At 41.0% G+C, this 23,251-nt stretch overlaps 1 protein-coding gene across 8 annotated transcripts in view; it reads left to right on the top strand.

Moving 5' to 3' along the window:
* LOC141930575 (acyl-CoA (8-3)-desaturase-like) overlaps positions 1 to 20,029 on the top strand; it is a 32,300-nt gene extending 12,271 nt beyond the window's left edge. For 3 of the 8 annotated variants that reach the window (XM_074841610.1, XM_074841609.1, XM_074841607.1), the window contains 13 exons: positions 212 to 430; positions 3,979 to 4,089; positions 4,534 to 4,731; positions 5,754 to 5,855; positions 6,047 to 6,175; positions 8,035 to 8,092; positions 8,515 to 8,591; positions 9,058 to 9,155; positions 9,506 to 9,602; positions 10,757 to 10,836; positions 11,037 to 11,162; positions 11,509 to 15,781; positions 17,048 to 20,029. In XM_074841610.1, the coding sequence (XP_074697711.1) occupies positions 212 to 430; positions 3,979 to 4,089; positions 4,534 to 4,731; positions 5,754 to 5,855; positions 6,047 to 6,175; positions 8,035 to 8,092; positions 8,515 to 8,591; positions 9,058 to 9,155; positions 9,506 to 9,602; positions 10,757 to 10,836; positions 11,037 to 11,162; positions 11,509 to 11,560 (1,347 nt within the window). In that variant the 3' untranslated portion in view covers positions 11,561 to 15,781; positions 17,048 to 20,029. Of the gene's footprint in view, positions 1 to 211; positions 431 to 1,543; positions 1,831 to 2,377; positions 2,500 to 3,205; positions 3,285 to 3,316; positions 3,782 to 3,978; positions 4,090 to 4,533; positions 4,732 to 5,753; positions 5,856 to 6,046; positions 6,176 to 8,034; positions 8,093 to 8,514; positions 8,592 to 9,057; positions 9,156 to 9,505; positions 9,603 to 10,756; positions 10,837 to 11,036; positions 11,163 to 11,508; positions 15,782 to 17,047 lie in introns of those variants that run through there. The other 5 variants (XM_074841611.1, XM_074841614.1, XM_074841612.1 and 2 more) reach the window with 5 other exon arrangements.
* The last annotated feature ends 3,222 nt before the right edge of the window (positions 20,030 to 23,251 follow it).

Below are 23,251 nucleotides of genomic sequence, written 5' to 3'. Positions count from 1 at the left end.
GTGTCAACACGTCTGGTGTGAAAGTGGAAAAGGAGGGAGGTATGGAAGGGTGTGTTTGGGCAAGGGGAGCCAACCAGCCCTACAAGCACAGGGAGTGGCTTGGAGTGTGACTGTATAAGGCAGGCTGAGATGGTTCACCCTCTGCTTGGACGCAGTGCTGCAAAGCTTAGACTAATGAATCTCAGCGCTGACTGAGCATCTCCCATTACAGATGCCTCCACAGACTGGCTCCGCTGAAAAGGAGACACAACCTGTTTCAGCCTTTCTACAGCTTTTCACTTGGGAAGAGATCAAAATCCACAATGGCCATGGTCAAGGTCAGAAGCAGTGGCTGGTGATTGACAGGAAGGTTTATGATGTCAGCAAGTTTTCCAGACAACACCCTGGAGGCAGCCGAGTTATTAGCCACTATGCTGGGCAAGATGCTACGGTAAGCTCTAGGAGGACAGTGGAGGAAGGTGGTTCCATTGTCAGAGCAGGATGACGTGGTGGGACTCCAGTGGAGAGTGCTCGTGGTGGTTGGCACTGTGCTTGGTCAGATCATGTAGTGGACATGTCTGTGCCATCTGTAAAAATGCCCTTCTGGATACCTTCAAGGTCAGCTACCTGCTATGCAAATTGTAAAGCTCTCTTTAGGTTCACTACACCCTGTTGTAACCAAAGGAATATCCAGGCAGGGTCAGGCAAGCTGCCTTCCAGATGCTTGAAAAGTGTCTCTGTTGTAGCAGTGAGAAAGGGAAGAGGGTAGGAAGCAGCATCCTCAGTGTGCATTTTTACTTTAAAGGCTGCTCTTTCAGTGTCACATGGATGTGACCAGCGATAATCAAAGGTAGAGCATGGGTAGATAGATAGATAAGATAAATAAGGAGGAGGTAATATCCAAACATAAAGTAATTTTGGGGACAGTGAAACAAGAGAAGGGGGTACTCAAAGAAGTGACACTATTTTATGCAGGCAAGTGGAGAAGAGAGTTGAGCAAAACTATTTCAAAGGAGGGGGAAAAAGAAATAAAATACAGGAAAAATGACTGAGAGCAGCAGAATGACGTTTGTCTGCAGAAGATGAGGAAAAATTCTACAAATAATCACTACCTGAAAATAGATTTTCCAGAAATTCCTGCAAAATTCTTTGATTTAGAGGATTTCTCTAAAATAATTTGTTGCTTATTGACAGAAATAATAAATTCTAAGCAGATCTCAGGGACTATTTGCTGAAAGCAGATACTGAATTTCTGAATAGTCAGAAATAAGCACATTAGAAACATGACCAGGATTAGGGTATAAACTTATGATGTGGCAGACCCAGATTTAATTCTTGTCACAACAAGAGTTTTTGGCTTCAAGGAAGCTGCTCAGCCTAATTCTTCAGGTTTTGGCTTGTAAAATGAGATAGCACTTCTTAACTCATGGCCCAAAATGGATCAGATCAGTTATTTTTTACATTTCATTCCTTTCACCCTACTTGAAACTGAGGCAGAAAAATACCTAGTGTTCTTAAATGAAGAAAAAGAAGGTTTCTGAGAATCGTTGTTTTTCTTCTCTAGCTCACTGACTGACATTTACAGCCCTGATTTAAAGAGGGGGTTCTGTGCCCATTATGCAGCACCTGCGTAACATGATGCGAGATTGCAAACCGTGCTGCACCAAGGGCTAATCCAAGAAGGGAGACTAATCCTGCCTGCCAGACCAAGCCAGCCCAGAGTTCCTACAGCCCTGTGCATCTCCTGAAGTTCCTATTATTGGGCTTTTACAAAAGGAGTCAAGGAATACAGAGTGCATGGAACGATTTGTCCCCAAGCTGTATGTCCTCCCAGCTTCTGCAGCCACCAGTGTAAGGATTTGCCTTTAGATTATCATTTATAGACACCCAGGGTTTTTAACTGCAGTGAATTTGTCTGGTATGAATGGGTTTAAAGAATGACCTTTGATCTTACTTATATTTGTTATCACAATAATACTACAATCTGGTTTTCCTCATTATTACTTTTGTACATTTTAAACCTACTGCCCGATAATTTCATTATTGTGTTATGAAAACAGTGAATAAATTTTCCATCATTTTCTCAATGCTACTTACGGGTTTTTAAAACTCTTTAACTTGTTACCTATTTTCCAAAGCAGTCTTCTAGTATGAAAGCTGTTCCAGAACTCTACTGATATTTTTTTTGCTACGTATAGTTGTACTATATCCCTTTGAAGACAGAAGGACCAGAACTACATGCAGGAGTCAAGATCGTGGGTACACTGTGGATTTATGTTGCATCATAACAACATTCTTCTGTCTTGCTCTCAATTTTTATTCTGCTAACCTTTATCATTCTTTTTGCATTTAAAATGCTGCTGTGTTCATATATTCTGAGAAATACACACTTTTACAGAAAAGCAGGACTGGAAGGTGTCTCAAAAGATCATCTGGTGCATGACTTTGCCTGAAGCCAGGATCCAGGATTTTTTTCCAAGTACTCTTGGCTACTCTAGAACTCATAATTGTATATATATGGTGAGAATTATCTTCCTCTAGAGCTTGTAATTACATATATGTATTATGAGAATTTTATTCCTCTGTGCAGATTACTTTGTAAATATAGACAATATGCATTGCAGAACATTACGTTGATGCCATATGTTGGCAGTTAGGTGTGTTGTAGATGATAGTCCCTAACGCTAATCTCTCAAAAGATGATAATCAGCACTTAAGAGCAGGGAGGAGAAAAGCCACGTTACAGGACTGAAAGGCTTGCATTTCTGTGATAAGAATCTGTGATACTGATATTGTGGATAGGAAATTCTTCTTAAAAGGATTCTGGCTCCTGTTTCCAAGCTGCAGTATAGATACTTACAGCTTGACGCAGTTTTAGAATTCCTGGCAAGAGGGAGCTACATAAAAATGTATAAAAAACTGTAGGATGAGGGGCATAGAATCATAATGGAAAGATTTCCCCAGTCCTGTGGGTCTGGACAGGGTTACTCATTTGTCACTGTGACAAAGGACCACTAGATATCTGTAGAAAGCTCATCTGTCCAAAAAGTCACCTTGCTCTGACTTCTAGACTAAAGTACTCAGAGATAGACTGTCTCTAAACAAGAGACTCCAGAGGAATGTCAGGCTGCACAAGGGAAGTCCTCTGTCCTCTTCCAGGGACTTAATTCTGACCAGATGCGTGCAGAATTTTTTTGTGTCATGATCACTCACATTGATTTTTCAGAGCCAAAATCAGCAAGTACCTGGCTGCTCAGACTGAGGATTTTGTTATATCTACTCTTTCTGGAAGACAAAAGAGTATGGTCAGCCTCTTTACCTTTCTTCTGGAAAATTCACTGAGGACATAAGCTAAAGAGGAGTTTGGTTTATCTGGAGTTCATCCTTTATTCCATAGTTTATATTAGATATTGAAACTGGTATTTCAGATGGTTCTTGGACAGACCCATTCATGTCACTAATGTTACCCAGTTCCCCAAAACATCAATCAGTCTGAAAACTTAACAGGGAACTGTAAGAGATACCCAGTTAGTCCCGCTGTGTATGGAGCTTCAGCATATATTTCCTATGGCCCTAGTGTAATAAAGACAGGTTTTTAAAAAAGTCATTCTAAGCATGACAAAGACACACCTCATTCACTGACGTGTTTTCCTGCTCCTGGGTCCCATCCACAGGGCAGGGCTGCTGGCTGGAGCCTTCTAGAGAAGGACTGTGCTGAAATAAGCAGATGAAAGGGCATGTTACCCCCTGCAAAGAGTTCTTCATCAAACGCTTTCATGTTTATTATACCAGCCTCGCCCAGGTACTTTTATGAAATTAGTTTCTTGAAACTTCTCCAGCTTCCTTGGGCCAAGATCCAGTTGATGGCAACCAAAGGGACAAAAATGGACAAAGGAAACTGGATTATGTATTATGTCGAAGACCTGGGAAAAGGAGAGGCTGAGCATCTGGTGTTTAGTCACATACCCTTTCTTGCCTTCTTCTTTGTGTGTTTCTCAGGATGCCTTTGTAGCATTTCACAATGATAAGTCTCTGGTGAAAAAATACTTGAAATCTCTGCTGATTGGGGAGTTGGCACCAGATCAACCCAGCTTTGAGTCTAATAAAAAAGTGAGTGTCCTAGAATCCATCTGTGGGAATGGCTTGGTGTTCAGTATGGGAGGAGAAGGGAAATAGAGCACCAGCAGAAATAATTTCTGAAGCAACATGCCTGACCCTGTGCCATAGGCTGGGTGGTGGGGAGGCAGCTGGCAGTAGTCACGCATGGAAACATGCACTGTCCCAGAATCGCTAAATCCACACCTGGGTGTGAGGAATGAGTCCCAGAGCCCCAAATTCTCCTCAGTTCTCCCCACTGCCATGTGTCAGTAACAGACCCTGTCAGAAACTTATTTTTCAAAGCAAAACCAAGATCTGTTGATCTTGTACACATTTTTGCAGAGACCCATCTGACAGAATATCTCCTCTGACTCCCATGGCTACTTTTGGGATTCCTGGGTCTGCTATGTTATATTTTCAAAGTAGACAGTGCATTAACACTCACTTTACCCACAGAAATCACTTTTAGAGGATTTTCGTGAGCTGCGCTGCACTGTTGAGAAGATGGGACTTCTGAGGCCAAATTACACCTTTTTCTTCCTGATTTTCCTTCACATCGTGGTACTGGATGCTGCATCCTGGCTCGTGGTCTGGTACTTTGGGATATCCTTACTGCCATTCATGGTTGGCATGGCATTCTTCATCGTTGCTCAGGTAAACTGCTGGCAGCTGTTCAACACTGCAGACATGTTTGGTTTTTCCAGATGGAGAGGACTAATGGAATGTTAATATCCCAGTCATTGCTTTACTGATTCTTCTTAGATCTTGTTATCTGGCTGAAGACACTAAGCACGTTCTACGTCACAATTTTTGTTGCCTCCATCAAATCTTGTTTTGCTGACAAGCTGCTCACTAGTGTCAGTGGGGTGTTGTGGAGCTGACAGCTTCACAAGACGGGATGAGCTGATCTAATCACTTACCCCAGCAAAAGAGGGAATATTTCCCTCTCAACTCCGCTTTTGGCTCCATGTTCCTTCTGTTTGCTGTCTGATGGCGCTGGTGTTTGTCGAGTCCTTTATTAGCCAGTTACACTCACTAGCCCTGAATAGTTTTCTGCTGGATTAGTAAACTGGATCATAGAGGGGCATGATACACGTCAGGGTCAGTGTAGGGAAGGAGGGAATAGGAGTTTGTGACCCTTAGATGGGAGAAATTGGAGGGTGAGGGGAGGAAGAAAACAAGATTTTCTTTGTAGTGCTGAAACCTTAGGTTTGCTCAGACATCCATGGAACAAGTACAAAGTAACTAATTTTTTTAAAATAATCTGTTCTATTTGCCTAATATCTGCTAAGACAGATCTTCCTCAAAGAGCATTCTTGTATTTCCATGGGAATATGAAATGCAATGAAGCTATGGATTTGGAAATTCTTACACTTTCTAGCTGGTTACGATGGGAGCAAAAGACTTGCATGCTGTAACAGTCAAATTAATTGTAATGATGATTTGCTGCTTTCCCTTTAGCTGCTGCAATCAAATCAGTAGCTGGCACTGAGCAGCTTTAGTGAACAGTAGCCTGAAAGGAAGTTCTCAGCATTGCGCACGTAGAACAGCAGGTAGTGTTTCTTGCCCAATCCAAAAGGAAGATGCACTCACACTATGAAGCTTCAGAGACTCCTGAGGCAAAATAATGCAATGCCACTATGATTCTTTCCCTCAGTGATCCCTTTGTCTTCCAGATCCAGATGGGCTGGTTCCAACACGATCTGGGGCACTGCTCTGTCTTCAGGAAGCCTAAATGGAATCGACTTCTGCAGATTGTTGTGATAAGTGTTCTGAAGGTAATTGCCCTATGGTGGGAATATTCTCTGGGGCTCATCTGGACTAAGCAATAAATGGGAGTGTCCCTACTTTCAGGCAATATTGCCTGTGAAGGAAGCATAGTGCAGCCATCAATAGTAGGTGGTTAAACAGTGATGTAATCGTTGATATTGTTCTAGCTTGTATCCCTGGTCTTCAACTTTTCCTGCAGGGTTTACCAGCCAGCTGGTGGAATCACCTGCACAACCAGCACCATGCCAAACCCAACTGCTTCCGCAAAGACCCTGACCTCAACATGCACCCTCTCCTGTTCAGCTTGGGAAAGACACTCTCTGTAGAGGTGAGCATGGGGATGTCTGGAGAAGCAAAGAGACATTGGGATAAAAGATTTTAAAGACAGAAAGCTATAGAGTGAGGTATAATCATAACCCAGATTGTGCCTTTCTGCATAAACTCATGGTAATTTCCACAGTGTTCCAAGGTTTGAGAGTCTCATGTACTGACTGGTTATTATGATGCTTAGGCACCAGCTTCTGAGAAGCAAGGTCTTAAAATCAGTGCTTAAGTTCTCTGTGTTGCTAGAAGGGCCGGGTCAGCACCTTGAAGGCGGTCCAAAGAATGAGTCAGTCCACTTACATTAGTGTTAGATATTCTTAGTGATCTTGTAGATAGTGAGTCAGATGTTCCCTCTGGGTTCTTTTGGCTGTAGGAGCTGTTTGACACCTAAATCCTTCAGGACCAGTATAATTGCTATGCACAAAACACAAGCGTAGTAAATTATTTCTTAATCACAAATTTTATGGCTTTCATAAAAATAAAACCCATGAACAGACCCTCCCTGCACCCTTATGATTTTTGATATCATCAGGATAGGCAAGGTCCCTTTTCTTTCCCAGGCAATTCTCTTTACTCATGGGGTGATGAAATGGCTTCTGCTAGACAACCAGCCTCTTAAAATAATGTCTCACTCTTCTTTAGCTGGTAATAAGCAATTACAGCTTTCCAAGGCATGTGAAGTATTCCAGTTCTGCTGTCTCAGAAGCTGTCTTTACTCCTGTAAAGACAGTTTATTCAAAATACTTATTAGTAGAAACTGTTAGCTGCAACTGGGAAGGATTTTGTCAGTGATCTTCTGAAAGAGCTCTCATGAGCTTCTAGAGTGTGCTGGCTGTCCTACACTGGGTTTGATGGAAGTGAAAGTTCTCAGGTCTTCCTGTTTTTCAACAGGAAAGAGTCAGGCATACTGTGGATGGGCAAAATGGATTTCAGTGTTTCATTTAGTCCAGTTAATTTGTTTTGTTTCAGGTTTGATCCAGTGAAAACATCTTTGAGGTGTTCAAGTTTTTTTTCCTCAGTAATAGGGGAGCTCTGGAAATAGCTTGCTTTATGTCCTTATTATTTTGTCCTTTGAAGAATCATAAGCACAAAATTTGCAGATGATGTTAAGAATCCTTTTGTGCAAATAGTGAAAAATATACACTGTGAAGAAATTATCTTATTTGTGCTTTTTGTAAATATTTAATTTCTTTGCTGTTTCATGTACTTGAAGGCAAAGTATTCACCAAAACAAAAAGGCAGATGTCTTTATAGAGTGTTTACTACTTTGATCTTGAAGAAATTATTTTACAGTCATGTAATTTCTGACCACTATCTCCTCTATTATTCAAAAATTTGGAATATCTGCATCCTACCTCATCTGATACAGAAATTCAGATGTAGCTTTTGCAGCAAACACATCCTGCATTTGTACCCCATTGTTTCCTGTCTTAGTTTTCGTGTTAATAACCTGTTCCTCCCTGAGCACTGATATTCCCAGTACTCTATGGTGAATATGTGGAATTGGTTAGATTGGACTTTCATTACCATCCCTGGAAACTTCCCCTATAAAATTCAAGTGACATGTGAGCATTTTTGCAAGTTTTGAGCATTTTTGTATCCTGCCATGAATTTTGGAACTCTCCTAAAAAATGGCTCTGTTCTGACATAAGCATAACGTTGATGTCTGGATACAGAGGCTCAGTTGAAATCTGCTTCTTCCCATCGCTTTGGAACTTCTGTACTTGCTTTTCAAGAAGCGGGGGTTGAATTAGAGAGTTTAAGAGGTAGTTCTTGTTGTGTTCATTAGTCAGGAATAAGAAATACCTTATGAGGGATCTCAGGTCTCCAGCTGGCCCACTACAATGTGTTTTCATTTTTCAGCTTGGAAAAAAGAAGAAGAAGTTCATGCCTTACAATTATCAGCATAAGTATTTCATCTGTGAGTATCCCCACTTCCTTGCAGTGCTGTAGTAACTGCACCTAAAAATTGTGACTGCATCTCCTCCCCAGAATAAAGATTTCAAAGATACTCTCATGGAAGTCACAGCTTCAGGAAGTTTCCTTCACGTTAAAGAAGATTCATGTGGGGAGGAATTGGTCCTTATGTCTCTGTCAGGTACTAGATGGGGTGAATCGAGTGTGAGGAAGAAAGGGATGGGAAAGAAATGAAGAAGTGAAGGGTGCTAAGATGAAAAGAGGCGCAGATTATGTGGACACATGAAAGTTAGTGTAAATGGAAAGCAGCAATTTTTCTTCTACTGGAAAGAAGAATCTTTAGGGGGAACTTTTCCCCCCGCCCTGATATTCTGTAAGATTTGTGATGCAGTGAAATTATAAACGTCTCTCTCTTCTTCCCTTCAGTATTGGCCCCACTTGCACTTATACCCTTCTTCCAGCTTTCTACATTGTACTTTGCAATCAAGAGGAAAAAGTGGTTGGTAAGCACTACTTGCATTGTCCAGAAGGCTTTCAAAAAATTTCACCACTCTGTGGCTGTATTAACCTTCACCTCAGGTGATTGTGGGGCTTAAGACGGAAAGGGCTGACTCCAGGCTTGCTGCAGCAGGAATGCAGTCAATGGGTCCAGGGAGAATTTTTTCTAGGAGAGGTTTTTTAGCCTCTTAGCAGCTGAATAAAAGTTAACAGAAAACTATCAGACCTAAACTTGTCTTTAGTTACTGATGATAAAGGGAGTGCTAGTGGAATATTTCAGGGATACACTCAACTTGAGGCAGAATGATGGTGTGGAGCTTACTCTTCATAAATAAGAAATCAATAAATAAGAACATTTTTAATGCTGCAGTTAAAGAGGAGAGGAAGTAGTGGAGGGAGTTGAGGGAGTTCATCAACAAAGGCTTATTTTAAATTGTTATTGTTGTTTTGTTTTGTTTTGTTTTTTTATAGGACCTGTTATTGGTTGTGTCTTTCAACATCCGAGTCTGTCTGATGTATATTCCTTTAATGGGATTTAACAACTTCATGGTGTACTACTGGCTGTCCAGGTAACACACAGCATACCCAGAGTCCCCATGACTAGTATTTGTAAACAGTATTGAGCTTAAATGGAAATAAATTAAAACTAGTCATACTTACTACAATTTTCTCAGAAATAGCCAAGAAGAAGCAGTATAACTTTAGGGTGGTGGTGGTGGCTGCTCAGGGACCTCTGCAACTACAAATTGAGTGGTTCTCAAAAGAAACTCTAGAAGTTAGGAGACAAAGGGGTGGAATAGAAAATCCTGAGTTATGTAAAAGTGCTCTTTTACTTAACAGGAGACTCAGAGAAGTGTTTTACTGGTAAATTTGGATGGGATTAGAGATATGATAAGTGTTTCTGTGTTTATCTGCCCAGGTACGTAGAGAGTACCTGGTTTGTTTGGGTGTCACAGATGAATCACATTCCAATGGACATTGATTATGATAAGAACAAAGACTGGGTATCTACTCAGGTGAGAATCTCCTTTCCTCTGGAAGAATGGGTCTGCAGTTCTAAATTATAGGACAAAGACAACGTTGTTATTCTCTTAGCTTTAATGCTGTGTTAATGAGGTTTGTCCTTGCCATTCGTTAAACAGAAATGCATTTCTGTAGTAGTCAAAACATTTAAAACTTTAGGTGGAAATCAGGACATCTAGATTAAAAAACCAAATCCTGTTCTTCACCGAAAGGTTTTGACATATTTTTCACAACACTTTTCCCTTCTTATTATGAAAAAATACTGATGGTATAACAGTCAATCTCCTTTTTAGGCCAAATAAAGAGAAATGAAGTGGGACTAGACACCCTTATTTTTTACCCTACAGGTTACAGGTTTACTGCAGATAAATCTGACAAAATTTAGGTCTGATAAAAATGAATGTGTAAATGCAACTGTACTCACATCTATACTGCCTCCAGCAGGATAATCCCACATAGTGGGTTCTCAGGATTTTTCCTTATACTAAGGGAAAAAGACCCAGCCTGGTATTCAACTGACCAAATCTGGATGTCTACATCTGAACACCTGCTATATTCACTGGAGAGAAAGAGTAATTTCTAGAGCATGATTCATCTTACTCTCAAATAGACATCTAAATCAGGTCTGATAAATGGCACCATAAAAATTTCTGGTTTTCTCCATTGATTTTGAAGTGATGAGCTCAGATGCAGATTTCAAACTAAAGGTGTCTAAATTAGGGGAGGTAAAGCCCATGTAGACAAATGTTTCTCTTCATAATTTTGCATCTAACTCCACTTGTACTAGTTTGAGGAGGCCATAATAATTTTTTTTGTTTGTTTCTTTATTGTGCATCTTTTCTTTCCATCCAAATGAAAGATGTGAGGAGAAACTCTTTAAAAAAAAGTCACAGCTGGGATTGTGGGCATGCCAGTGAAGAAGCTCTTCTTTCTGAGTGAAGAACTAGCTAAATTAACCTGTATCCCAACAACCCATTTCAATCTAGACTGTTTAATTCTTCAGGGCAATGATGGCTATAATCCCTGACTCTAACTTGCCTTTTATGCTAGATGAAAGTGGGTAATGGTTGCTGGGATTCAATTACCAGACTTGCAGAAAAATAAAAGCTAAATCATCTATTTCTTTGGTCTTTTTTTTTCCTCCCAGCTCCATGCAACATGCAACGTGAAACAATCTTTGTTCAATGACTGGTTCACTGGGCACCTGAACTTCCAAATTGAGCACCAGTGAGTATGATTATGGGAAGAAGAGTGGGAATAATATAGGTCACTTAAAGTGACAAAGGCTATGTAGTCTCACATGAAACCATCTCAGGAGACCCTTTGCTCTCCTTCTGGAGGAGGGCAGGGAAATATTTTGAACAGAAGGAACAGAGGGTGATGCAAGAAAATTCTTACCATAGCTATTTTCTCATTCAATTCTGCAGCCTTTTCCCCACAATGCCTCGACACAACTACTGGAAAGCAGCTCCTCTGGTGAAAGCCCTTTGTGATAAGCATGGCGTTCAGTATAAAAGCAAGACTTTACTAACAGCCTTTGTAGATATTTTGCAGTAAGTATCAATTAAGAAGATAGTTTTGCACTGTAATAGCACGCAAGTGAGGGACATAGACAACCATTTCAAATCAATATCCATGGAGAGATCAAACCTAGAGTTTATTTAGGTTTTTCTAAAAGCACTTTTAAATTTCAAAAATTTTCAAAGTTTCAAAGATTATTTTCTCTTCCTTAAACCCTTTCAGTTCATTCCCTGTAGTCAGACTTTACTATGAGGTGTCCATGCAGTTTTTAATCCAGTTTTTCAATTTACTTCTTTTTACATCTAAACTACAGTTTGCTTCCCATGAAATTGAATATTGTCTCCCCGTAAGCGATTTTTTTACTTTCTGTTCTTGCAGTTCACTGAAGGATTCTGGGGAGCACTGGCTTGAAGCGTATCTGCACGGATAGAAACTGGCAACTCTCAAAGGGAACCTCTTCACCAGACAATTGCTGCAAGAAGTCAGCACAGACCAACAGTGTGCGTGTGCCTTCTGGCATAAAAACTCGGGAGCTGGGCAAAGATAATTTCAGTAAGAATGGGTGGGAAAGTGGCTTAAAGATACATTTTTTCTTGTTCCTAACCATAAACCTCTATTTTTCCTGCTCTCAATCTCTGAATTTAGAGCCATTGAGAACTGGGCCTCTAGATTAGGGAGCAGTAACTCTTGAATCATCTTGGTCAGTTTACTTCATTGAGGTGCCAGCTCATTGCTTATGGAGAAATTTTGAAAGGAAATTCTTCATAGAGTCATAGAATCATAGAATGGTTTGGGTTGGAAGAGACCTTTAGAGATCACCTCATCCAAACCCCTGCTGTGGGCAGGGACATCTTTCACTAGTTCAGTTTGCTTAAAGCCCCATCCAACCTGACCTTGAACACTTTGCGGGATGAGGCATCCAGGACTTCTCTGCACAATCTGTTTCAGTGTCTCACCACCCTACAGTAAAGAATTTTTTCCTCATATCTAATCTAAGTCTACCCTCTTTCAGTTTAAAACCGTTGCCCCTTGTCCTTTCACTACAAGCCCTGGTAAAAAGTCTCTCTCTATCTTTCTTATAAGCCCTCTTTCAGTACTGAAAGGCCACCATAAGGTCTCCTTCTTAGTGTTTTTGTTTCTGTGGATTGGTGAAAATGGGATAGGACAAAGCAAACTGCAGGAAGTCAGGACACGTTAGGACAGGGGGGATCTTTAAGGGGTATTCTAGAATAGATAAAATAAGTACGCAAAGAACAAGATGGCCTGGGGTATGTCCCCATCGCTACTGATCATATGTACACTACTAGCTCTACCTACTTAGGTGTTATAACTAGTGCTGTTCATGGATTGCATAGGGAGGCAGATAACTAGATGATAAATTTTACACCTGTAATATATGGTGTGAATACAGTCCAAAGAGTCTGTATAGCATATATTATTTATATGCATACATGCATGTATGTATTTTTATTGAGTGGTAACTGTGCTGTCTGATCAACTTTCAGATGTAGACTGATGAATATTTCCTGTCTCCTCGTGATTAGACAGACTCCAGGCTTTCTACATTGTAGGTTCTCTGAAAGAGGATGTTGACTTGGTGGCTGTTTGTATGGATAAGTAATGACAGTGAAGCTGCAGCAAATATACTTACACAGACCAAAAAGGATTCTGAAGCTTTGGGGTTATGGATAAGCTTGGCTGAACAAAGCTTATTTCATGATGAAGGGAGGCATATAAGGTTACATTCCCTCTCCTGAATTTGTATCTTTGTTTTTGTTCTTCACTCAGGCTCTAGATTTAGGGAGGCAATTGGATAAGATGGTTCTAGTGGAATCTGACTGAAAAATTTAGAAATGGAAGGAACACCACCCTTTTCTACTGCTGTTTTGCTCTGTGTGGCTCTTAGCGCCTGCCCTCTCTCCTCCCGCCAAAGGGTAAAATAATAATGATAAATAAAAGACTTGTTCACTGATTCCTCTTACCACCCACCCCTGCAAAAAATTGCTAGAGTTCTTCACTGTTATTGCATAAATTTTTAAATAATTGATTGGTAGCCAACTTGTCTCTTGACATGAAGGAAATTACAATGTGTATATATATAATGTAAATGCATTAAGACACAGTGAACCAGAAATAGAGACAATATCTACAGTGAAGTCTGATGATACAGGTGACTATATTCCAGCTTACCCCCTAAAATGCCTTTTATTCAGGTGTTGCCTACAGCTGGCTCTGTAGGTGTGTTCTGTTATTACTCTAAAGCTCTTTAAATGCTGAGCTGTGCTCCTGTGCATGTACAGAACTGCCTCAGTCTGAACAATTTTCATCTTATCACCCGCCTAAGGGTTGGGCATATTCAGTTCTCCTGTCTGCCATATCCCCTGAGGGGCCCGATCCCATAGGCATGCTCAGAACACGCTTGACATACTGGCAGGACTGTGTTTTTCAGAGAAGGTTTATGTTTATTTTCTTTCTAAAATGGAGCTGGAAGAGGTGATCCTCCACTTTTTCACAATGCGGTGGTTATACAGTTGTTATGTCAGTATAATTGCCGAGGTTCAAGTCTCTCCCTAGCAGAAGTGATTCAAAGCCATAATGCCCACCTCTGACCCATGTATGGACTGAATGGTGACATGTTCCCCTCTCCTTGGAAGCTGTACCACAGTGCAACAAAGAATTCAAGACTGGCAGAACTGGCCTCTCATTTATGGCATTTCTTGTCTGGTTCTCAGAATACTTCTTGGGCAGGAATTCAATTCCCATTTTATCTGCTTTCTACACTTTAGATTCAATGGTTACTGATAACTGCAAGAGCAGTTTCCATCCTTTTAATTGCATTCATAAGAGTGATACAGTGTCTGTGCTGTTATCTCAGGCAGTCTGGGCCCTTAAGTCATACTTCCAAGCCTGTCCTTGCTCAAACTCCACAAAGGAATGGAAAATGTTGTGATAGGACCGAGTCAATTGTTCAAATGTTGTTCTTCGGTATCCTTTTTGAGGAAATTGCTACCAAGGGACATGCCCTGTGCACACACTGCAGTCAGAAGCACCGTGATGGGACTCTGGTACCAGGAAGAAACAATTTGAAATCAGGATCATGCCTCTTCTGTCCCTGCTTCTGCACTCCTTACTGCCACCTGGAATAAAACAATGTGCTTTGAATACTAGAGGATAAATAGTTGTGTGCAGAAGTCCAGGACAAATTCGGAGTGACAACCAGACAGATATCTGGCGAGCCTACAGAAGCTTGTGCAGTATGAAGTGGTAACTTTTATAATGCTGTTGTAAGAGCCAGCTGGAAACATCTGTTATGGTGTATGGTGTCCTCTGTTACACAGTGTTGGTAGTCAGCTACAAGTTAGGCTCTGCATATACAAGTTAGAGTCTGAATGAAGCTAGCGTGCTAATTCCCTGCTTCTCAACATTGTGTTTGGTGCTGAACATGCCAACTTTGCCTTGCAGCATCTTCAAGAGCCAGTAATGGGCTCTTTAATGAACTGCTGAGTTCAAGTGGTCACCTGGACACAGGGGATAAGGTGGGGAAGAGGCCAGTGTGGTGAGTCTACGTTAACATGACACAATGTAGGCATTCTTTTAGGGATGGCAGTGCTATTGTATTGACAGTGTGTATAGGGGTGTTGCCAAATGCACTTCCATGAGAATAGAGTAATCTCTGTGCTTAATGTATGTGACTACAATAAGAACTAAAGATAAAGTCAGATATGCTCTCTTTAAGATCTCTAAGTGCAGGTAGCTTTTATTTCCTCAACATTTTAATGTCAACTTAGAAAGTTATCTAAATAGCAACAAAAAGTAAATTAATTTGTTCAGCTCTTGCAAAGTTTGACTGGCCACTAAACTGGATCTAGTAACATATGCTCTGGAAAAAATCATTCTCCCCAAAGGACCTACATTCCTTCTTGGAAGTAACAATAAACATTTGAAAACACATATACATATATATGAAAATACACCTTCTGGGCATGGTTTAGATCTTTCCCTATAGACTGCCCTATCCTTAAATATATTTACCATTCAAGTAATACTTTCACTATCTGTATATTTTATCAGCAGAGTGGTTATGCTTAGCATAAGCAAATATGCTTATATTTGAGGTTTTGGTTTTGTGTTGAAAAATTTTATGTTGAAAAATTAGAATGTTGGAAACATTCTAGTGGAAGAATGTACAGTGATCCATATTATCTTTTTGTACCAATTAATCAAGTTTATTGATTCAAGGGTGTTGACACAAGGGTGTCCGCTAGAGCTGTTACTCTGATCTAGGATGGGTTAAAGAGATTCAATCTACATGTATTAGCAAAATAAAAATAAGGGCAATTTTTAAAGCACTATTCATTTCTTTGTGTTTTTTTTTTAATTGAATATAATGCCCAAGAAATCTAACATGAACATATAGAATCTCCAGCATCAGACTTCAATGTGAATTAATTTTAGATTTGTTTTATGAGCCTAGTTTCCTACAGAAGCCATCCCTGTACAGTGACTGCTGATTGTCGGGTTCTCTCACATATAGGTTCGTGTTTGCTGGTCTGTATCAGACTTGACGGGAGAATAGCAGCATCAACAATTGCTGTCTTAAAAATGTGTGAGACGTGTCAGCTGAGCACAAAAGAGACATGTAAACTCTTGTGTAAGAAAAAGTGGCAACAGGAACTTGTTTCTTATGTCATGTGATATCAGAGGGTTGCTCAGTTTGATTCCCTAAGTGACCATGTGTGACAGCAGCTTCACTCTGTAAAAGAATTTATGTATTTTGTGTATTTTTATATATATATAAAATATATATTTTATGTATTTTATCATGTATGTATTTTACATATTTTAGAATTACCTATTTATCACTGCACAATTCTTGTGCAAAAAGATTGGTGTGCTGATATACACAGTTTTATACCAGCACAGTATGGAGAACATTGAGTAAGAGCAAGCTAATTATGCAAATAAAGCCTATATACTCTGCAAAAATTGCTGCATACAGAAATCTACATGACCTTAATCTTCATTCCATTTTTGTGAACAGCACTGCGCATGGCAGTTACATACCATTTGGTATGTAACTGGTGCTTGCTTACATGGACATTTCTACCCATTTACAACCTCTTATATCACTGACACACAGACTGGTTAAAGCTTCAATTACCTGTGTCTGTGGGGCTGCCTAGAACAACAAATAGGCATGAGGTGGCATAAGAGAGGCCGTGTTAAATCAGAATAATATTCCAGTCAGCCCAGTGTCTAAAAAGTGGAAGCCCGAAGGAGGATATAAAACCAGATTCAACAGGGATTAATTACAATGTCTATTTTATTATGGGCTGAATACGCAGTGACTTATCCAATGTGGGAATGAAAATAATAGCAGCTCTGGCCACTGACACTGTTGCTGGCAGTGATTTAGAGGGCAGCTCTTCTCAGGAATTATTCATTCCACTCCCACTGCTAGGACCTTTGAAATCACACCTCATGCTTGGTGTCCCAAGTATTAGTCTAACCTTCCTCTTTTCTTCTTGAATTATGAAATAGCCTAAGACACTTTGGCCTGTTGCAATAGAAGTGGATTAACCAGACTGTGGCTCCTCATGAAGCTGAAAAAGCATTTGTCTTCATTTTTTAACATTTGTTGAAGTGGGCACTAGAGGTACACACACCATGAGGAAAAAACCTACAGTAATAACAGATAAGAAAAAAATCATCATTGCTTTGTTTCTGTGTGATTTTTTTCTTCCTGCACATTCAGAGAATTCACACTCTTCACTATAACAGCACAGTAGGAGCTTACTTAAAGAGCTATGCCATTAAAAAAAAGTGTTTTCAAACTAAGATTTCCTGTATTATTCCTTTTATGTCAGAGTGAGTGGAGTCAACCAATTTTGGAATGTTGTATCTTGCTTTCTATCAGGGCCTGCTGGGATTTCTGATGCAGTTTCAACACACCATTATGAAGCTCCAATTTGCTGAATCAGAAACACTTTTATTCGTCAGCCATGCACACCAATGAGCAAAGCAAAGCAGGCGTGTACTACCCATGAAAATACTCATTATAACAGCTTGAAGTGTCAGCTGTGGGACATGAGCTAAAAGTTTTATTGCAGCATACAGAAGTAGCTCAAGGTATGGGGTGATGATGTAAGCTTCTTAACTCTATGAACAAAGTTGCAAGCTGTGGGTGTGTGAAATGAGAGAGGCTATCAGGGTACTTTTTAATCCTTTTTTTATGAACTCACTTCTTTTCACTGCCCTTACCAACTTTTAAATAAAAAAAAATACCTTCAGTAAGAAGCTGTAACAGGCTGACAGCCAGTAAGATAAAACTCAGTCTTCAATCACCATGCGACCATCCAGCCAATTCCTTATCCACCAAATAGTCCATCCATCAAATCCATATCTCTCCAATTTAGAGAGAAGGATGTTGGGGGGTCCATGTCAAAGGCTTCACAGAAGTCCAGACAGATGACATCCGTAGCACTTCCCTTGTCCCTGATGTAGTCACTCCATCATGATTTATTCATTCCTCACTTGCCAGCCTTATACATTACAAATGATTTCATATTTTTTGTTTACTACTTATGGTAAAAAGCTACACAAGCAAGACAAAAAACTTCAAAATGGCAGCCTGCATTATAGTGAGAAAAAAAAATCATATTTGTAGCTTCTTTTACAGCTTTCTTGACACAAGGTTGCTTTGGTGGTTTTGCAACAGCATGCTTGTCCCCACTATTGGCCTGCTGGCAGGTTTGAGCTTGCAGAATTCATGCTCATTCTGATGAACTAATTGTGTCCCACATTTATTTTAGATTTATAAAACAAAATTAAATATAAAAGCTTCTAACTGAAATTGGATTTATGCCCCTGCTTTTTAAACCTTTGAGGTACATGGAAAGCCTCCACTTTCATTTCATGGTTTCTAACGTATTTTGCATGAAGGATGAAAGAGGAGTGATGGGCATGTGGGCTGAAAGCGTGCAAGTCCAGTGTTGAGCCTCACAGGTGCTGCACGAAGTTTGTATTTTATAGCAATATGTATACATTATAAACCTAAGCCATGTATGTGAATTTTATTTACTGTGCAGGAAGACTTGTAAGCTGCGTTGTATGCAAGTTAGTAGTCCATAGCAATTATTTACTGCCTAATGCACATAATAAATGACTAGGATCAGCATGGTGTTGGAACAGGGATCTTCCATTGCCTATCCCTGGTTGTAGCTAAAACTCTGCAGTATTTTCTGTCCAAGTTCTCTTTCTTTGCTAGATTGCTTCTGGAACAAACTACTCACAAACTACTCACGTTGAGAGCAAGCTCCAAGTGCTGTTTTCTGTTTTGGACAGATTTTGTGAACAGGTGAAAAGGAGCGGTTGGAGTTTGAAGGTAGGTAGGCCACTTCTAATTAGAAGCAGTATGTGCTTTTTATCCAGAAGACATTAAGGCAACAGGCTGGTAGCACATCCGAACTTCTGTGGCCTCTGGCATGAGATGAAATTTAGCAGTCCGTAATAACATAATAGAAAAAGTACTGAGGAAATCTTTCCCTGACTCAAATAATATGTTTTTGGGACTGTGATTTACAGTTCAACCACCCCTCTAACATGTGTCCTCTCCGATGAACCACGGGTCCTGTGTTTCATGAAAAATCTCAGCTCCTTTTTGTTCCTTTAATCCTTTTGATTCTGTGTCATGGGCAAGAGTTCCTCATTTTAATGACTTATATTTAAAAATATTTGGTGACTAAAGGCACTGTTTTACTTTTAACTAAAATCCCCTTTTTTCCTCTATGAACTGTTAATTTGCACCCCTGCTACTACTCTTATCAGTTGAAAATCTGAATATCCCTAGATAGTTTTATTGTAGTTGTAAATACTATCTGTGTAAGTAATCTTGCCACCTTCATCTCTTGCTAATAACAACTTCTGAAGAGATTTACCTCTGGGCTACTATCTCCAGTTTTGTTACTCATGGTATTTTGCCAGTCTTCCTTCCCACTGTAAGTTGATTTGATATAAATCCTGGTGGGATATCAAGTGTAATGCCTGTATTTAGGCAGTTGGACTGTTTCCATGTGAGCTGCCCTTCTCTATGAAAGTCTATTGTTAATTCTTACCACAAGTACATCCAGTGTCTTGTGTGCAGCAGAGGAGAAGAGATCCCAGCTAATTTCTTGCAAATTTATTGAAAGTATGCCAAGAGTAACAGAGATAATGGCACTAAATCTGAGTAGTTGTCTCTTCCAGGGAGCTGTACAAGACCCCTGTTCACTATCCTTGTATTATAATGCCTTTCAGGCCTTGATCAGCATTGACTGCGGTCCTTTTATGTTGCCCTCTTTATTCAACTCCAGTGGCTCTTCTCCACTCACCTGCTTGTCGCAGCAGGAGAGAGAACCTAGGTTTGGTTCTACGTGCCAGGGTGGCTTCTCCTTTCTCACCAGCGTCTCCTTGAGTGATTGATTCCCTTGGTCATGCTCCCTAAATCTGTATTGTCATAACCTTTCTGTGTCCATCTTGGGGATCCTGTTACCTCCTTTTCTCTCTGGGCCTCCCCAACACCATTCTGATCTGATTCCCTCCAGCTCCAGTCCTCCTTCTAGCGCTGCTAAATAGGACATGCCAAGCACAGACTGGAGTGCCCTTTACCCTGGCATGGAGTGATTGCCCAGCGTCAGTGTGGCTGTGTCTGGGTCATGGGAATAAAATCTTGCTTTCCATTTTTTTCTTAATGAAAGTGTGACTTTGGAAAAATCTGTGGAATATAATTTCCTTTGCTGCTTCTTCTTCAGAACTGCAATTCTTGTGGCACAGAATATTTCTGGGGAAGGAATATTCTCTTGATAAGCAAGCATATTTTTAAATATGACCTCAGATATTAAAAGCAAGATTGAGACATTGCTGCCTTGTTTATACAGACTATCTTACTGTCTTCCATGAGTGTGTTACCACTGTTTAGTTGCATGAACCAGGGTGTGTCTTGTGTTTTTCTTCAGTCTGAATCTTCTGACAGCAATATAATTCCTCTTGTCTCTACAAAAAAGCCTCTTAAGATGTTTCCCACTGGTAGAGCTACCCTGGGGACAGGGCAAGGTTGCATGGATTTGAGATAAAATCTATGGCAAGGCAATCAGGGGTTATCTCTAATCACGGAATGGTTTGGGATCTTAAAGATGATCTAGTACAACCTCCCTGCCATGGGCAGGGAAATTTTTCACTAGATTAAGTTCCTCAAAGCCCCATCCAACCTGACCTTGAATACTTCCAGTGGTGGAGCATCAAGAAGACTCATTTTTGTGCCCAGACTACAGACTTTGGTTTGTTAATGAGGGTTTGTAAGGTAAGACCTCTACAGACAAAGAGAAAAATTAAGCAGTGACTAGAAGCTTCTGTAACTCCACAACAGCAACAACAGTATCTGATTATCCCACATGTCTTTTTCACACACCGATCTTCATAATCATTTTGGGAGCTGGGAGACTGCTATATTCATTATAGGGAGAGAAGTCTCGACATCTGCCCCTAAATGGTTTGAGTGTGCAATGAGTCATCTATATTTATAAGAAGGCTGTGGCGGAGAAGGTAACTAAGTCCAAATTTCTTGCATCACTGGACCCTTTGTGAAAGCAAATGGCCATATAAATGTGTCTGTTAATATGAAGGGGAGAGATTCAGATGTAAAAAAGATGAGAAAGAAGTGCAAAAATGCAAATTAGAAACAGGTTGGAGACCTTTGAAGATGAATGTTTGCACTAATAAGAGAACTGGACTCAACCTCTTCTTGTCTGGCTTTATCTTTGTCTTGTGTCTCAGCCTACCACATGGTACTTCTATCATCTACTTTGTATGCATTCCAGCATCCTTTCACAACGTGTCATTGTAATATTAATGTTGATGAAAAAGTACATGAACTTGGTGCCAACTGGGGAGCTAACACCTGATAAGCCCAGCGCTGAGCCCAAATAAATTCTACCTTTGTCTTAATGAGTGCTTGCATGGTGGCACAGCCGGGAGGAGATGGCAAGACATCCTTCTATTTACTGGCAACTGTATCTTCCCATTTACATTGCCCTACAGCTTGGACTCACTCTTACTGAACTCATCTTTGTGGGAGTGTCAGCTCTGTGCAGCTGTGGGAGATTCAATAATTAAGAGCCAAATTGGCATCAGCTGGTCAGCTCTGCTCAGGAGCTGTTTTGTGCAGGCTCGGAGAAGTGCTGGTCAGTCCTGTGCTAGCTTGGAAGAGTGCCAGCTCTGCTCTGTACAGGCCTGGAGAAGCAGCAAGGCTTTGAGAAGAAACAGGCCTTGGACGAAAGATAAGTCAGCTCTGTGTAGGCCCGGAGAAGGAGAAATGTTTTGAAGAGAAACAGGCCTTGGAAGAGAGGTAAGAAACTGCCAGGTTGTGCTAAGGTGGATGGAACTGTTTGTGGGAGAGAGGGCTGATGACTGTCTAGTTGCTGATTTGCTTATTATAAAGTAAGAGCTTGAATGAGAGTATAAGTATGTATTATTGTATGAGTATGCATTAATGTAAGAAGAAAAAAAGAATTTAAAGAAAATAAGCAGCCCCAGCCCTGCAGAAAGAAAGAACACTGTGATGTGTGAATTATTTTGGCCACTACAACTTAGTGCAACTTATTACAACTTACAACTGGTGACCCCAATGTGCGAATCTCAACTCGATTTGGGACAGAGCGAGGACCGTGGAAGCTGAGCGGTGGTAGCGGAGGCCAGCTGAACTTTACGATCGGTGGAGGTGAGCTGACTAGTCTGGACGAGTAACTGAAGGCACCTGGATAGAAAGTGAGCAGCTGGGGACTAAAGATGGGGGCGAAAGTTTCTGCAGAGAAGAAGTCTATCTTATATATTTTGATAAGAACTCTGGAGAAGATGGGAATCAAATATGAGGAAAAGGTGATATGTACTTTGCTTATTTGGTGCAAAAGGAATGGGGTCCCTGCTGCATTATCTTTAACTACATGGGAACTGGTAAATGATTCCGTGAAACAGTTAAAAAGTGATTGGACTGCTGCGGCAGCTGCAGCCGAGGCCAGGTCACCTAGTGGATCCGAGTTTTGGACGGATCCTATAGTTGTGGTTGAGACACCCCCGGAAGTTGCTGCTGTAATGTATGAACTAGGATGTCAGCCACATTGGGAAGGACTTTATTTTTCTGTTAAAGAAGAACTACAGAGGATCATTGATGAGGATGGACTTGGGGATTCATTCCCGACTACCTGCAAGCGCAGAGGCGGTGGCAGCGGCCCCAGGCCTCCCCAAGCCCCTGCCTGCCGCTGAGTGACTGCCTGTGGCTGAGACACCTGCTCATCCGTCCGGCTTCCCCTGAACACCAAAAGCGACAGTTCTTACAGAAGGTGCTGACACTGTGATGCGGCGTCCCTTGTCTATTCTAAAAGGACTAACTTGTATACTAAAGGTCTTGATTAAAAAACAAAGAAGGGGGAATTTTCTGGATACACCACATAATCAACAAGAATGGCTTTATATATTCTTAATGGTGTTTTGAGGTTTAAAAGTCTTGAAGCTTAAGGAAGTTTGTCTATAATGCAGATTATAGTATTCGTCATTTTATGTTGTGTGGCTAATAAGTGTAGGGGGTCTCTTTGCGTGGTTGTGCGATTGTTTTGCGTGTGCGAGACTCAGCCTAGCTGTGGAGTCTGGAGTTATGGATCTGTGGTAAATGAGACAGCCTGTGTGGTGAAGCAAATGGCGGCGCCCAAAGAGGCACAGCCTGTGTGGTGAAGCAAATGGCGGCGCCCAAAGAGGCACTGCCTGTGTGGTGAAGCAAATGGCGGCGCCCAAAGAGGCACTGCCTGTGTGGTGAAGCAAATGGCGGCGCCCAAAGAGGCACTGCCTGTGTGGTGAAGCAAATGGCGGCGCCCAAAGAGGCACTGCCTGTGTGGTGAAGCAAATGGCGGCGCCCAAAGAGGCACTGCCTGTGTGGTGAAGCAAATGGCGGCGCCCAAAGAGGCACTGCCTGTGTGGTGAAGCAAATGGCGGCGCCCAAAGAGGCACTGCCTGTGTGGTGAAGCAAATGGCGGCGCCCAAAGAGGCACTGCCTGTGTGGTGAAGCAAATGGCGGCGCCCAAAGAGGCACTGCCTG

This window comes from Strix aluco, chromosome 16 (genome assembly GCF_031877795.1).
Source record: "Strix aluco isolate bStrAlu1 chromosome 16, bStrAlu1.hap1, whole genome shotgun sequence".
Lineage (NCBI taxonomy): Eukaryota > Metazoa > Chordata > Aves > Strigiformes > Strigidae > Strix > Strix aluco.
The sequence above is the reverse complement of the archived record's forward strand: the minus strand, read 5'-3'. Positions and strand labels throughout refer to the sequence as shown.